The following is a 16,785-nucleotide window of genomic DNA, read 5'->3' as shown; positions in this document are numbered from 1 at the left end:
CTTTATTTTGATACCTAATATGAGACGAACATTTCACGCATTAGAGAGCAAGACGAGTTTGAAATTTTAATGTCAAAACCCGGTTGCACAGAAAACTTGGACAAAATTGGTTAGTAATACGACGATCATGCTTATTTGGCGATTGGCTCATTAGCATTTCTTTTGTATTCTTTTTTAAGATTATCACTTATCCCTGAAATGAGTGTGGATTCAGATTCACACGCGAGTTTCTGCGCAAATTGTTTCTGATATGTCTCAATATTTATTGTTTGTTATCTGTCATGCGTGAACAATTTGCTAAGCTGTTGGTTTCAAATTAGAGATGAGAGCCAATCCTCCCATGAGTATCAAATTTATAGTAAAAGCATATTAAATAATCATGAAATCTATCTCTGAAAACGGGTTTCCTTTTTTGTGGGACGCACTGTACAGTACTCTTCTTAGAACTATTCATCATTAAGAAGTAGAATGGATGAATATGAGAGTTTAAAAATTGTCCACCATGATCTTTGCAAAGACTCCTGACTTGATGAAAAATGATTAGTTTAAAGTACTAAGAAGAAAGTCGCTTAATCCAAATAATTTTGTTTCGATAATTCTGTGCCCCAGGACTGGTTACAGAGAAGGTCTATTTTATACATATTATATTTTTATACATGCATTTTATAATATACATTGGGCTGAATCTTGTCCCTTCCCTTCCTACTAACTATCCCTATCCCAACCCCCCCCCCACCATGGTATTCATTGGCTTTATACTACCTTGGAACGTACAATGATTTACTTGTGTGTAGATATTTATTAAGAACAGAGTTTACAGTATTTCAAATTTCTTATGTAATCATTATTTTCTGTACCTCATTCTGCTGAAACTGATGCTAAAATGCAAATACATGTAGTATCTTTTTTATGTCTATTTTGTATTTCATAATAATGATATAATATTTTAGAAGGTGTATGTACGGTACTCCCAAGCACAAATTCAAAAACCTGAAATTTGCTGAGCTCTGGTTATTAATGTATCATCTTTTATATATTTTTGCTGTTCATATGTATTTTTATACATTACCGTTTTCTAGAGGGTATAACATTTGTAGTTCAAATTTGGTGTGGTAAAAGAAGCTGTCAGTGTAGTAAATGGGTACTCAGGGTGAAGGAATTCCTTAAATGTTCGGGATGTTTATAACATGCAGCGCGTAGTAACATTGTATGAAGTACTATATGAAGGTTACAGACATCTATTATTATTATTAACATCATCACATTAATCATTGTCATTGTCATCACCATCATCATTATCATCACAGTCACCATCATCATCATCATCAGTTTTATCATTATTTCTTGTTATTTTCATTATACAAAATTACAACATACATTTATAATTCTGAACACCTTTTAGTGGAAATATATTTTGGTGTGAGTACTATAATAATTCTGATTTCCCAAAGGAAAATCCCCAAAACTATCTCTGCTAAACCATCGTTTATATTTCATCATGATGACAGAAACCAAATATCTTGAACACCACTTGTCCTATTTGACTTTTGCCATAGCATGCAGCATACATTCATACAAAATATTTGTGTAAGAATTCGGTTCAAGTATCCAATATAAATTTGATATAGCACCTTTCCTTTCAGTTACTAAGTACTGCACATACACTACTCCATGTCAGTGTCATAACCCCCCCCCCCCCGGCCAAAAAAAATAAGTTTCATTCAGTCATTCCACACTATTTTGGGCTGCATTTTCAAGAGGTATTCATTCGATAGTTTTAAACCTGCATGTTAATTTCCGTATTTATTTTATGCAATAGTTGGATTTGTTAATTTTTATTTTTGTCAGAAATTCTTTGGTAATTTTAGCATGTTTATAATGAACTTCGATTGATCATGTTATGCCTCTACATGTATGCTTAATTACTGTATATGCTGCATTGATAAACTGTAATGTTTTTTTTCATAGCCAAAATGAATTAATATTTACTTTTGAATATTCTAATCGATGGTGTTCTTTCAAAGGCAGCTGAATTTCAATGCCTTGTCATATTGGACGCTTACATGATTATAATATCTGATCAAGTAATATAATAAATATATTTCCTACTACACAGCACTAGTTATTAATCATTTTTTCGGCTTATATTTCAATGATCAAATTGCGCTGGTGTTGTTTATTATATGTAACAATAGAGGTACAGTTGAGGCCAAAAGTTTACATACACCCATGGAATTCAGTGAAATTTGTTCGCTTGTCAAACATCGTAAAATTTACTATATCTTCAGAAATGTAAATACTACCATGATGAATTTGGTATCAAATGAAAGAGCATATTAAGCTCTTTCACATGATTGGGACGCTGTTGGGATTAAAGTATATTTCAGGTGGAATTGTCTTTGAAGGAAAAAAGTAATTTTCGTGCCAAATGTATTTTGTCATATTTTCAAACATCGTTTCATAGAAATATATAAATGTCAAATCTATGATTTATATTATTTTTTCTGTCATATGTTACCACTGAACAAAAAAGTGTAATCTGAAATGTTTCTGTTGAAAAGTAACTAGCACAAATATGAAATATTTTTGTCAAATTTTTATTTTTAATTGACTAAAATATGAAGATTTTGGGGGAAAATAACACCTAAATATTTTTTTCAGCTCCTGATGACAAAGCAATGTGATGAAGGGGCTTGACATACTCATTTGTTTGATATCAAATTCGTCATGACAGCAAAAATATTTTATAAGATACAGTCAATTTTATGATGTTTGGAAAGTGTCAACTTTTCTTTGAATCTCCTGGGTGTACAGTATGTAAACTTCCGGCCTCATTAGTATATAATTAAAAGTGGGCGTGTGTGTGTGTCTGTGTGTCAAAGAGGGGAGATATACGTGGGGCGCACGTGTGTGTGCATTGGCGTAACTATTGTGGGCACGTGCCCCCCCCCCCCCCCCATCGGGTGACAAAAAAAAACAGGGAAAAGGAGAAAAAGAGGGAGAAAGGAAGAGAAACGTAGTGGGAAAGAAGAAATTATTGTTCATTATGTTATATATTACATATATAATCCCAATGTACTAAAACCTCCCATTTTCAAGTCAATATACACTAAATATATTTCCTCACACTTCGAGATATTATTGTTTTATGTAGTGACATATGCTTCTTTTTCATGACTACTTATAGTGATTGCCCCATTTTAAGGTTGTAATATAAAACATTTCCTGTTCGTGCTTACGTTCACATTAGTGGATTGGTGAGATATGTCTGCTCTCCATGAATTCCTAAAATCACTCCTTAAAATGTCACTTTTCTGATCTGAATATCAAAAATTGTCAGCTCGCGCTCGCATCATTTGGTTAGTACGTATGGTTTTAGGGGATTCCTACAAACAAGCCTTAAAATGCCCCTCTTCATGTCTGAATTTCCTAAATTTTCAGCTCACGCTTCGCGCTCGCAATATTTGATCAGTAAGATGCATATGTTAATCATGATTACAATGACTACAAGTGCTTCATGTGTTAAGATGTAATTCTAACAAAATAAGCCAACGCTTGGCACTCGCATTAGATGACTATGGTGAGATTCCTTAAAAAGATAGTCCTTAAAATATCCCTGTTTGGAGTCAATATATACAAAAAGTAAAGCTCGCGCTTTGCGCTCGCATCATTTGATTAGTGAAATACGTATGGTCTTCGTGAATTCCTACAAACAAGTCTTAAAATGCTCCCCTTCAGGTCTGAATTTCCTAATTTTTCAGCTCAGTGAGATGCGTATGTTAATTACAAGTGCTTCCTGTGTTAGATGTAATTATAACAAAATCAGGAAGCGCTTGGCACTCGTATTAGATGACTGGTGAGATATGTATACTCTTAATTAATGGATTTCTAAAATATAGTCCTCAAATCTCACTGTTTGGGGTCAATATATACATAAATTTTAGCTCGCGCTTCGCGCTCGTATTGTTAAAGCGAGACAGGTACGTATCATGATTACAAAAATTTGATTAAAATGTCCCTTTTTAGGTCTGAATATCAAAAATTTTCAGCTCGCGCTTCGCTCTCGCACTAATCAGTGAGATACATATCCATTTAATGGCACTGTCCTTAAAATGTCTCTATTAGGTTAGTATACCTGGCAACCGAGTGCGCTTCGCGCGCTCACTAGTGACTCCAATTTTTTTGCTGGTGCCCCCCCCCCCCATGCCGTGATTCACGGTACGCCACTGTGTTTCATCAACACTTTTTTTCCGACAAGTTGTCAGATATGACAACTTTCCTTGATTTTGATTGGCTGGTCGAAAAGCATTGTTACCATGGTAACTGTCAGATAAAACAGGACTTGTAAAAAAATCTCTATCAGCTAGGCCACCGCCCACCTAACAATTGGTCTGCGACCCGATTTTGGAGTAAAACGTAGTAGATGACATGGAATATTTTACTGTGTAATGTTCTTAATCTCCATACGAAAAGCTACTAGGCCTACATAAATTATGTTCAAATATGTTGTTATGCTATTAGATTTAATAAGAATGATAGCATGATAAGAGATTTGAACATTTATATGTATTCGTATTGGGTACGGTGATTAAGAACATTGTACAGGAAGATGCCCCATGTCCAGGCAGCGCATAGCGAATTTATTATCTAGCCGTAATGACGTCATAGCAATCGTTGAGGATTTTTAACTAATTTGGCCTTTACTCTGAAATAAAGTCTTCCAATCAACCAACATTAGTAGGCCTATTCTTTCAGTTAATTTAGACCTCGAATAAAAATATCGTACACATTTTAAGGAAATGAGCAAGATGTAATTTGTTCTAAAGTCGGATGTTGGCCAGCTTTAATAAAATGCTTCCTTTGCAATAGCAGGGGCCCGTTGCAGAAAGAGTAGCAATCAAACGCAACTCTAAAAATCATGCGCAACTTGATTTTCAACCAATCAACAGAGCGCATTTTGGACTTGCGATTGATTTTTTGACTTGCGTTTAAGGACGTTGCACAGTTATGTTTTTGCGCATTATGATCTGCGCATAGTTTACACGCTGCGCACTGACGTCACAATGGATGAACAGGTGATTAATTAGCTGCGGGTATGAGCTGATTTCTCTCATCTTCTGCACTTTAAGAGCAGATCCGATGCGTTATTTCATGAAGCTAAAAAATGGAATTATTCCATGGACCATTCCAAAAAAAAATTCTACAATTGCAAAATATTTTACTCCGCATTGCTGCCAAGAATCACGAATATTACCCCGAGTTTGAATAAATGGTAGAGTGGTTTTGATTTTTTCTTCACATAGATGCAAAGCATTCGGCGCATTTATGGTGTTTTAAAAAGCACATTTGCTCTAATAAAAATGCTGATAGTTTAAAAACAAGCACATGAACCCCTATTTTTTAATGTTTGTACCTCTTAGGTATACCTTCCTCTACAACTCTGCAAATTTTGGTGAAAATGACATGGATTTTGAATAAAGTGCAGCATTTATTGTACGTTCGTAGTTTCTTACTGAAATTTTACATTTTTGAGATTGGGATTTTGTTATCGTTTACGCCTTTTTTAAAAACTGACAGTGCTGTTAAACTTAAAATTGCAAACAAATAGCACTATAAATAGATTCACCATTCTAACGATATAATTATTAACTCTCTTGCGAAATTTGATGACTTTTTCATGTATTTTGACTGAGTAATAGTGGTTTAAACTCATTGTAGTAATCTTGGGCGGTCTAAAAATGCCAAATTCTTTTGAATGCGCAATTCTTAAGAACATCAATTTGGGTGAACTTTGAAGCTCTATAGCAAAAAATCAAGCACATGGACCTATGTTAATTTTTGCATATTTCGAATATTAAGGTTCTAAAGTATCTATGTGCAAAGTTTGGTGAAAATGACATGGATTTCACTTTAACTGTGGAACGTCCTTAAACGCAACTCTTTCTGCAACGGACCCCAGGGGGCCGTTTCATAAAGCTGTTCGTAAAAGTTAAGAGCGACTTTAAGAACGACTGGTGATCCTTTCTTACGCGCTAAACCATCACCAATGAATATACCATTTACCACAAGAAAGGATCACCAGTCGTTCTGAAAGTCGCTCTTAACTTACGAACAGCTTTATGAAACATCCACCAGCTGTGTTAAAATACGCGTTTTTGATTGGTTGCAAAACAAGTTGTGATTGATTTTTCAGAGTTGTGATTGATCGTAACTCTTTGTACAAAGGGCCCCTGATTCCTCTCTGGCGGTCCTTCGAAATAAAGGTTCATAATTATGATTATATTTTATAAATTTTGACATGTACACTAAAGGTCATCCCACATCTTTCGACTGGTCCACGATTCGATTTTAACGTAATTCGCTCATTTTCTAAAAATGTGAATGAAAAGTACATTTTTATTTGAGGTTCAAATTATAACTGAAATGCTAATATACGAATGTTTGATGATTTCATGCCTTTATTTTGGAGCACAGGTCAAATTGGTTTCAAATCGTAGCCGATTGTACGATTGCTAAGACGTGTCACAGATTTGAACACAGGTATTCGTACGATGATTTCGAACATTACACTAAACAAATATATCAGGCTTTGAGAAAGTATAGTGGAATTATTTATCCGAGGTTGGTCTGGCAATTACTATTGTTCCCGAGGGGCGAAGCCCCGAGGGAAATATAGTAGTTTTGCCAGTCCAACCGAGGATTAATAATTCCCACTATGCTTTCGAATGAAACGCCTGGTATATTTGTTTTATATCCTACTTTTAATAATTTATAACCAAAATCCATGCGCTGAGCATGCAAAGTCCTGTTACTTGCGTTGAATTACCTACTTTTCTCCGAGCTTAAATACGTAAGATCGTATCTCTGTGCAGATTAGTGTCTGCGCTGACGCATCGCGCTGGACTTGCGCGCCCGGGAGAGAGAGCGCGCAAGCCGGTGCGCCGAGATATCCAGTTTTGTGAAATAATGACGTCATAATATTGGTATATCCAAAAATATATCGAGGTCTGACGTCACGCAACATCATAGTTGAAATATATTCGGTCACATGATGCTACTTGAACCAATCACTATACAGGATTTACTCTAGGTAGGATATAAAATAAGATATTCCATGTCTTGTCTCAATATCCGTCAGCATCAAATTCTATTCCCAAATCGGGTCGCAGACCAATCGTAAGGTGTGCGGTGGCCTATATAGGTCAAGTCCACGTACCCCAACCAAAAGTCAGTTTCAATAAAAAGAGGAAAATCAAAGAAGCATAACACTGAAAATTTCATCAAAATTTGATGTAAAATAGGAAAGTTATGACATTTTAAAGTTTTACTTAATTTCACGAAATAGTTATATTCACATACTGGCCTGGTATGAAAATGAGGAAACTGATGACATCATCCACTCACTATTTCTTTTGTATTTCATTACATGGAATAAGAAATATTCTAATTTTCTCTTCATTTGTCATTTGAAACTAAGTTTGATTCCTCCCCGAACATCTGTAAATATAAAAACAAAAAGAAATGGCGAGGTACATCATCAACTCTCTCATTTGCATATCACCGAGTTGTGCATAACTTTTGAAAAATAACCGACACTTTAAAATATCATAACTTTCTTATTTTACATCCGATTTCGATGAAATTTTCAGTGTTATGCTTCTTTGATTTTTCTCTTTTTATTCAAATCAACTTTTATCGGGGTGGACTTGACCTTTACTAGTTGTTTTATTACTTTTATCAATGATTCTCTATGTAAATGATTTCAATCGTAATTTTATGCCTTGAAATTGAAATTGAGACTGTAAACTTGTGCAATTCAGTTCTGCAAGGCATGTCTTTTTGATAAACCATGAATAGAATTGAATTTAATGAATATGATCATTAAAAAAAAACACTTCACGATAACACAGACTTTATAAATTCGATTATTCATGATTATTCGCTATTTATAATTTCACCGTCAACTTTAATACTGTTAACATTTATCAATTTTCCCTTATTTTTAATAAAGGAAATGTGTAAAAATACATGATGTACACAATTACATAAACACCACAAATTAAAGACGAAATACGACATAATTGATATACGAAAGTTCTCGCATAATTCCAGCGCTTTTACCAACACCAATCAAATCAAATGACATGAATAATAATATATTGCAGTCAAATGACACCACGAGAAACCATCACAAACCGACCGCCTGTGTGCCATTTGAAATATAGTTTAATGCTGCAGTCACATTTCCCCAGTACGGCGGTCGTACAGCGAGTCGAAAACAGCCGTTTTATTCATTTTTATTCAAACCACCTATATGTAGCTGGTACAGAAAATGTTCAAACGGCTATTTTCGACTCTCCGAAGGGGAAATGTGACTGCGCCATTAATCATGTTCTTTTTTGGTGATGTAACTATACCACTTTTCTTTACCAACCCGGACTGAGGTGTTGCACAAAATGCGACATTAAAAGTATACACAACACTCCTAACATGAGAAAAGAACTGTTTGTTCAAATTACACTCAGTAAAAGCGTGTATTAAGTCTTCTTTAACATGGCAGTGCGGACAATATTTATCGTCAGCAAGACCCCATTTAAAAAGATTACTTCTAACGGGTAATAAATTGTATAAAAGTTTAAAACTAAACTCTCGTAAACGAAGCTCATCTGTACATGTCAAGTTTCTTTTAAACACAGAAAACCAGTAAATATCAGTCTGCAATATATTTTCCCCAAAAACATCTTTTCGTATAATTCGGTCTTAAACATATCAGATTATAAAAACGTTTACTACTTATGTCACTCACTGCAACGCGGTGATGCCTTTTATGTAACGCACGCAACTATATAGGAATTTAAAATTAAGTCAGTTTGTGAAACACCCCCTACGGAAATATAGGTGAATGAACATAGTAAAATATAAATGAATCATTTTTAGCAGATCAACCAAGAAATATCATAAAGGCACTTGACTGTAAGGGTTTTTGTTTCCACTTCGCCGCTATCTCTTCCCCGTTTCTTCCAATCGGTAGATGAGGTGCCACGAGCCAACTGGAAGGCAAAAGATATATTCATTTGACCCAACCCATACTAAGTTTGTTTTCATTTGATATATTGCTGATTGACAAATATGAATATGACACTGATTATAGGGGGGGGGCAACTATACTGAACTTTCTAATTTGGCAAAATTTTGAAGAAATATTGATGTCTTTGGAACTATTTTGGCTGGCGGAGGAATTAGGGCTATTTTACTTTTTCAGGTGATGAATTTTAACCCGTCAGGAGATTTCTTTATGAATGCCGATTTATTTTTCAAAATGAGCTGAAATACCCTTATGTGGTCAGATATGGAATGTCAGATATAATCCTATCCACTGGTAGTAAACATTCGACGCTCTAATTTCAACTTTATTTTTATATGATTTTTTTTTAACAGTGCCATTTTAAAACACGAGTGTATATGGGAAGTGTTTTACGCGCGTGATCCCACGAGTTGTTCAATAACTTTATTATACCTATTTTGTACAATCCAACGGCGGAACGTAGAGGGCAGCAACACCGGCAAAGTTTTCATGCCCTGGAGGTTCGTTGGTTCAACCTACTGATTTGTACTCTATTCAGATCATTGGTTCAACTTATATACTGCCACCTGACAAATGGGCTATATCATGTATCTCATCTCAAATCATAATCATATATCTTATCATATTATTTGGTTAATTTACCATTGCACAGAATACATTTAAGATTATAGTTCCATATACTTAAAGTACAATCCACCCAACAAAAAGTTTGGTTGAATAAAAAGAGAAAAATCCAGCAAGCATAACACTGAAAATTTCATCAAAATTGGATGTAAAATAAAAAAGTTATGACTTTTTAAAGTTTCACTTAATTTCACAAAATAGTTGTATGCACACCCTGGTCGGTGTGCAAATGAGAAGACTGAAGACATCATCAACTCACTATTTCTTTTGTATTTTATTATATGAAACATTCTAATTTTCTCCCCATTGTCAAGTGAAGCAAGGATTAATTCCTCCCTGAACAAGTTGAATTGGCATTTATCGCCCTTTAGCGCCAGGCCATACGGCCTCTGACCCCCCCCCCCCCCCCGGGGGGGGGGAGGGCGGCCAGTCAAATATATTGCTGTACACATGCGTGACCAAAAAAAAACACGTTACTAAAACGATTTTTTTTTTTTTTTGGACGCGGGCCGCACATGCACTCGTTAAGGGTATTAAAAACACAAATTTTCAAAAAACAAAAAAGGTGGTTTTGAAAGCATGGTCAATGGTCAATCGCGGGGTCAAACGTATTTAGGGTAAGTTTTTTCAACCAAATTTTCTTTTCTATAACACTAGCCAAACTTGTTAAGGGTATGTTTCCCCGCGGCTTTTTCCTCCTCGTTTCTGAAAAGTGTTCGGGTTCTTCCCGATTGTAAAGCAACGACCCTGCATATGGGAACGGGCCTGGGAAACGAGAAAACAGATCGTGAAATTTGTCACATACAGTATTTTTGTCCACGCGCACTGCTTAAGTGAGTACAGTATATATGCATGTCGACAACTTTTTTAGGGGTAAAAAATGTGTGAAGCCCGCGAAAATCTTGTTTAGGGGGTGTTTGGAAATAATTTGGTCACGTACGTGTACAGCAATACATTTGACTGCCCCCCCCTCCCCAGCCGGGCATTTGACGGCCGCTGGTCATTCAAGTAGCACTCTCTGCATTCTCTGCGCTCTCGGTACCACTGTCCATGTTGACCAACAATCTTTTCGTATCACTGTCATCTGCATCATCAATACCGCCGGAGCAACAAGTTGGTGTCAACTTCACGAACATTTCCTCGATGACACGATACAATATTGCCCAGATGAAACCCTCTATTGGCATGACAAAGCTGAAGATGTTGATAATACCGTGCACGTCGTGCAAGGTATTCGGATCAGCCGACAGGTACCGCTCCGAGATCTGGCTCATGATGTAGACGTTCGGGACGCCGACGGCGAGGGAGATAGCGCTGCAGACGTCGAAAGGGAGGCTTGCGAAGAGAGCGAAGACCAGGCCGCACACGAATCCGATGACCGGAAGACAAATGGCGCCGACCCAAATCTGCCACGAAACGTCATAGAAGTCGGGATTGACACCGGCGTTCACGATTGGACTAACTATGGAAGCTATCCAGAAGCCGAAGCTGCATATCTGAGATGAGAATGAAAAGAAAAATGAGGTAGGTGATGAAGAGAACCGGTTGGATATCGATCCAACTGGTTTCAATTGGCTTCAACTGGTTTCAATTGGAAACAGTAACTGGAAATCCTAATTGGAACCAGGTGGGCCGGCTGGAACCAAATGGCTTCTTACTGGAACCAGTTGGGCAACTGGACATCACAACTAGAACCACTTCGGTAACTGAACATCCCAACTGGAACCAGTTACCAGTTGGGTAACCAAAATGACTTCTATACTGGAACCAGTTAGGCAAGTAGAAATCACAACAGTTGGGATTTTTACTTGCCCAACTGGTTCCAGTTACTGAAAACTGTATTGGGTAACAGGCCTGGTAATAGGACATGACTTAAAATGGAAATGACTTCTAATAGGAACCAGCCGAGTATTTCTCCAGTTGGAAATTACTTCCAATTGGTTTCCAATTGGAGATTATTTCCAGTTACCAATGAATCGGATCGATTTGAAACCAGTTAATTTGAATTATCTGCCCAGATTGGAAATTGGTTGATTTTTACCATTATTTGTTGGACGGACAAATTCATCAATGCATGGTTATAATCCTTTTGAAGAGTATACTCTACGAACATGATACCAGGCGATAGAGGGAATTGGGTTATTTTTAAAAGAAGGAACACGCACTCTCCTTATCTCGATCATTCTTCTCCCCAAATAAAGCTGATCCACTGGTGGATCCAGGTGGCGGGGCAGCAGGCCCGTGCCCCCCTTTTGAGAGCCATAATCAAAATTTGCAATGTAAATATACCATTTTTACCAAAGTGTGCCCCAATTTTGAAAGTGAAGACATTTTTTTTTTTTGAGGGGGGGGGGGGCTTGTCAGATTTTCATCGGGAAAATCCTGCATGGATCCGCCCCTGAGCTGATCCTAGACCTTACCTTGGCCATCAATCTCCCCTTGAGTTTCCCGAACCTCCTCTGGTACATCACCCCTAGTAGGGTAGGAAAGAATATCAACAGCTCTGTCAGTACGATGTTGATTGGCGGAGCAATGACGTAATACTCGTGGGACCAGGTAGTCGAGTAGAGAGAGAACCAAAATGGAATGAGACCGACGGAGAGGGCAGTAGAGAGCATGGCCAAGCAAAGCCTAGTGTTAAGAAAACGAGGACGTATCTGTCATCACCTATATTCTGAATGTATAAAGATATGACTAAAAAGTTTAAAATTCTTTTTTTTATTATTGGAAGTGCAAGAACACACTCCAAACCTCAGTTGTCTGTTAAGGCCACCGCACACCTTACGACTGTTCGCGATCCGATTTTGGAACAAATAGACTTTTGCTCGTTTTCTGAAAATGTGAATGGAACATATCATTTTATTTGAGGTTAAAATTAATTGAAAGAATACTAATATAACTATTTTGAAAGATTGCAAGCTTTTATTGTGGAGTAAAGGCCAAATAAGTTTCAAATCTTAGCCAATCGTACGACTGCTATGACGTCATTACGACTAGATATTAAATTCGCTTTTATTCTAAGAAGGATGATAGCATAGTCACAGATTTGAACATAGGTATTCGTACGACGATTTAGAACATTACATAGTAAGATATTCCAAGTCTCAATATTAGCATCAAATTCTACTACATTTTATTCTGAAATCGGGTCGCATGCAGACCAATCGTAAGGTGTGCGGTCGCATTTAGATCTACTCTCCTTTCCTCTTCCTTCTTTTTCTTCTTCCTGGAGTTTCACTTCTTGAAAAATCACAGGGGGGGGGGTGAACCCTCGCCCCCACCCCCATCTCTGTAGTGACGCTGCCTCTGTATACAGGAGCAATCGTATTTTAGTTCATGCATATTATTTAAGTTTTGTTCAGAATGACAAAAAATAGATCTATTATATTTTTCATTATTTAGAATTCAGATCCCCCGGAAACTATATCTGATGTCACATATTTACGTACATTCGCGTTGATTTAGATCAAACAGCATACGAACCCGACAATGACGACGCCTTCGCCGTAATAAACCAGGACAGCACACAGCGGCGACACCGGCGAGATCGCGAGCATGATGATGGTCAACGCCTCGTTCTCTTTCATGTCGAGTAGGAGAGCGAGAGCGTACCCGATGGCGGGTTGGATGAAAGACTGGAAGGCGAGGCCGATGACCACACTCTTTGAGAGGTGGTTCTCCCGCTCAGAGAAATCTTTGATGGATATGACGCAACCCATCCCGAAGAGAGCGATAAAGACTCCGGCAGCGCTGAGATAGACCCGGGTTAATGAGAGGGTATCGAGCAAGGCCTGTGGAGGAGTGTATCATGAAAAAAAATGAAATAAAGGAGATAAGAAGAAGAAGAAAAAGAAAAAAGGAGATAAGAAGAAAAAAGAGAAGAAGAAGAAGAAGGAAAAGAGAAAGAGAAGAAAGAGAAGAAGAAGAAGAAGAAAGAGAAGAGGATGGGAAGAAGAAGAAGGAGAAGAAGAAGAAAAAGAAGAAAAAAAGAAGAAGAAGAAAAAGAAGAGCAGAACAAGAAGAAGTAGAAAGAGATCAGAAATACGAAGAAAAAGAAGAAGACGAATATAAGAAGAAGTAGTATGGGGTTGTAGTAGTAGCAGTAGTAGTAGTAGTAGTAGTAGTAGTAGTAGTGGAAGAAGAATAATAAGAATTAGAGGAGGAGTAGTACGTATTTAGTAGAAGAAGAAGAAGAAGGAAATGAAGAAGAAGAAAGACGAAGAGGGAGAAGAAAGAGAAAAGACGGAGGGGTCAGTAGTATAGTAGTAGAAGTAGTAGTAGTAGTAGTATTGTAGTAGTAGTAGTAATAGTAGTAGTAGTAGAAGTAGTAGAAGTAGTAGTAGTAGTAGAAAAAGAGATTTTCAATAATATTGCGAACACAGTGAGCAAAGGTGTCCGACGTGGACAAAATTCGTCGTTTCATAGCCGTTTTTCAAAAGGACAGCATAAAATAACGATTATTATAACGATAGGTTGCTCAGGCTGTGGAATTCGTTCTGAGCGAATCAGATGGAGTGATTTCGGTAGCTTAATAACATTAGCTGGTGAAATATCAACGACTATTTGTTTCTTGAAATGTACCCCTATACAGTATAATGATCATCTTTAAAAAAAAGGACATAAAATAAATCAAAATTACTTCAAAGACAATAGATAAAACCAACATCGTGTGACAGAGTTAAATATGGTGTGTTAAAAATGCAAAGAAAGAAAAAAAAAAATTTAATTCAACCCCCGGCCCCGCCATAATCATATGCCTATTGGAATATGTGTAGAGGACAAGCACATAAATTAATTTATATAGTGTGACGTGTGATGGGTAAAACTCCTATTTTTATCCAACCCCTTGGAACTGCTTGAAGCTAGCAACATCCGGGAACTGCCCGTTATATTCTTACCGTACTAATGTCAGAATGATGATCAGGGTCATCTGATGGTGACATACTGTGGTTTAGATGTGAGTGAAGATCCTCCATAATGATTAGAAAGATATCAATCCAACAAACGTCACAATCTGTAAAAGGGCAGAAGTGGTATATACAGACATTTATTATCAGCGATAAAATTATTAGCGATGAACGTCGAAGAAGATGTTATCCAGGCATTCTTCACTTGCGAGTTAAATGAACCCTTGTTTGTTTATTTACAGAGAGTTATCAAAGATGTTTTTCATAAAGAAATAAAAATCGACATCAATAATATATTGTTTATTCATTCGTTTTAGTAGTAGCACTATGGTGTATTTATAAGTTTATTCTGGAAAGAAATTTAACTCAGTATGATAGCATAGAAAATGGTCTTATTTATGTGTCAAAAAAAAAAATAGCCAGAAAATTTCGATTAATTGAACAGATATGCAAAAGGTAGACAATAGGCTACCAAGAAGACTATTTCACTACATTTGAATTCATCTGATACTAACATTGTATATGCCATTATGATCCCTGGAGGATGCTGCCTTGATTTGTATATTTTGTATTGCTGAATTTTATTTTGTTTCATTAATAAATCCTCGATAGAGGGAATTACAAAAAGAAAAAAAATGCGATTTTAGCATCCACTTCGCAGCCGATTTTTGCAATGTTTAACATTTTTCATTATTGCCCCTTTCCCCCAAATAAATCTGATGTCTCGAGGAGGGAGATGAATTATATTATATCTGAACTAGACACATTCAAGCAACTTTGTGAGTGTGTCGACATAAGGAAGCCGGTGCCTTCAAATGTTTTTTTAAAGATAATTTGGCGCTAAAGAAATGATGTTCATCATCACGCATTGCATCATCATCATCATCAACATCATCATCGTCATCATCATCTTCATCACCATCATCATCTCTTTATCGTCATCATCATCACCATAATTATCTCTATCATTGACCACCTTTACGATCATAATCATCAACATCATCATCATCGTCGTCATCATTATCACCATCATCATCACTCATCATTATCATCAACGTCATCATCATCAAATTACCTTTATTTTTTCTACTGCTGTAGCTGAGATGCCCCTCTCCTTTTTATTGCTGCTCCTTAGAATTCCTGGGTAGAACTATATATATATAGTCCTCCAGTAGAACAAGCTAGCTGATCCAAGGTTATCACATCTATGATCAACTTTATATAGATGTCAGTCGGGTATCACATCAGCTCTTGCAGTCTTGCGAGGTACATGCAAGAACAATAAAAATTTCGGTATTGAGAAGCCCAAATCTAATATAAAAAGTCCCTTTGAAGCAAAGGCTTTCTATATCAACATCCGAGCAAAGATTATTTTGAGGAGTCGTGCACAAAAGGAGCAGATGCAATAGTTTGTTTTACAGAAACCCAACCAACCGGCCTGGGTTATTTTCCGTCACCCTGCACTTCAGGAAACGACTTGGTTATTGTTGGAAGAAATACTATGATCAGTACGCTTCAATGAAACTTAACCGGTTGAATATGTTATACTACTTGTCGAGTCAGAAGCAAGATTTTACAAACAATATTATTTGGTCAAGTTTAAGATAGTCTTCTCCTCTCCTGGCGGCAACTGTATATCACAATCCGATAACTTGTAAAAAAGTATATGCGCTGCTCTGTTGTTGTCCACAGCCAGCCAGATTTGCCCAGCAATAAAACCAACGTTATTTAGTACTCTCTGAAACGGACGATTGTAGAAGATTTCTAAGGTCTTCCCTTTTTTTGTAAATTTAATTTTCGTTCCACCTGAACACTCCCTTTCAACTGTCCCCTCCGGCCACCTACTTTTCTTTTTGGACAAAACCATTGCGTATTAGAATGAGAATGGCTCAATGGGTTTGAATAATAAGTGTATAAGGTCATTTAGCTAAGGGGATCTCGTGCACACTTGTTGACCAAGCCAATTCTCACTTGTATTAACAAAAAATATATTGGCACTGATTGCTCTTGAGTCTTTGCTTTAAAGAAGTTTTGGTTTACTTTGAAAAATTAGCCAAGAGTAATCACTTAACACATGGAGCACGGATTGGAAGAGCTATAGGGTCGGGCCGGCGGTGGGGTAGGCCTATATTGTCTTCATGTAAAATCGCCCGGTGCACACCAAGTTAC

At 36.9% G+C, this 16,785-nt stretch overlaps 1 protein-coding gene across 1 annotated transcript; it reads right to left on the bottom strand.

The window, feature by feature from the left end:
• Positions 1–7,400: 7,400 nt before the first annotated feature.
• On the bottom strand, positions 7,401–16,395 carry LOC129263693 (ileal sodium/bile acid cotransporter-like). The gene is made up of 5 exons (XM_064101169.1): positions 15,692–16,395; positions 14,608–14,723; positions 13,193–13,500; positions 12,130–12,340; positions 7,401–11,205 (listed from the first exon to the last, which is right to left on the bottom strand). Exons 2-5 carry the CDS (start codon positions 14,683–14,685, stop codon positions 10,714–10,716), a joined length of 1,089 nt encoding a protein of 362 aa, XP_063957239.1. The 5' UTR covers positions 14,686–14,723; positions 15,692–16,395; the 3' UTR covers positions 7,401–10,713.
• Positions 16,396–16,785: the final 390 nt, after the last annotated feature.

Source organism: Lytechinus pictus, chromosome 6, assembly GCF_037042905.1.
Source record: "Lytechinus pictus isolate F3 Inbred chromosome 6, Lp3.0, whole genome shotgun sequence".
NCBI classification, from domain to species: domain Eukaryota; kingdom Metazoa; phylum Echinodermata; class Echinoidea; order Temnopleuroida; family Toxopneustidae; genus Lytechinus; species Lytechinus pictus.
This window is presented reverse-complemented; position numbering and strand designations above follow the sequence as displayed.

Bases quoted from the DNA above. Each gene is read 5' to 3' on its own strand.
- LOC129263693 (XM_064101169.1), bottom strand. From the start codon at position 14,685: ATGGAGGATCTTCACTCACATCTAAACCACAGTATGTCACCATCAGAT. The intron at 13,501-14,607 runs GTAAGAATATAA...ACTCCTCCACAG, and splicing joins ATCATTCTGACATTAGTACG to GCCTTGCTCGATACCCTCTC. The intron at 12,341-13,192 runs GTTCGTATGCTG...TCTTAACACTAG, and splicing joins GAAGGCGTCGTCATTGTCGG to GCTTTGCTTGGCCATGCTCT.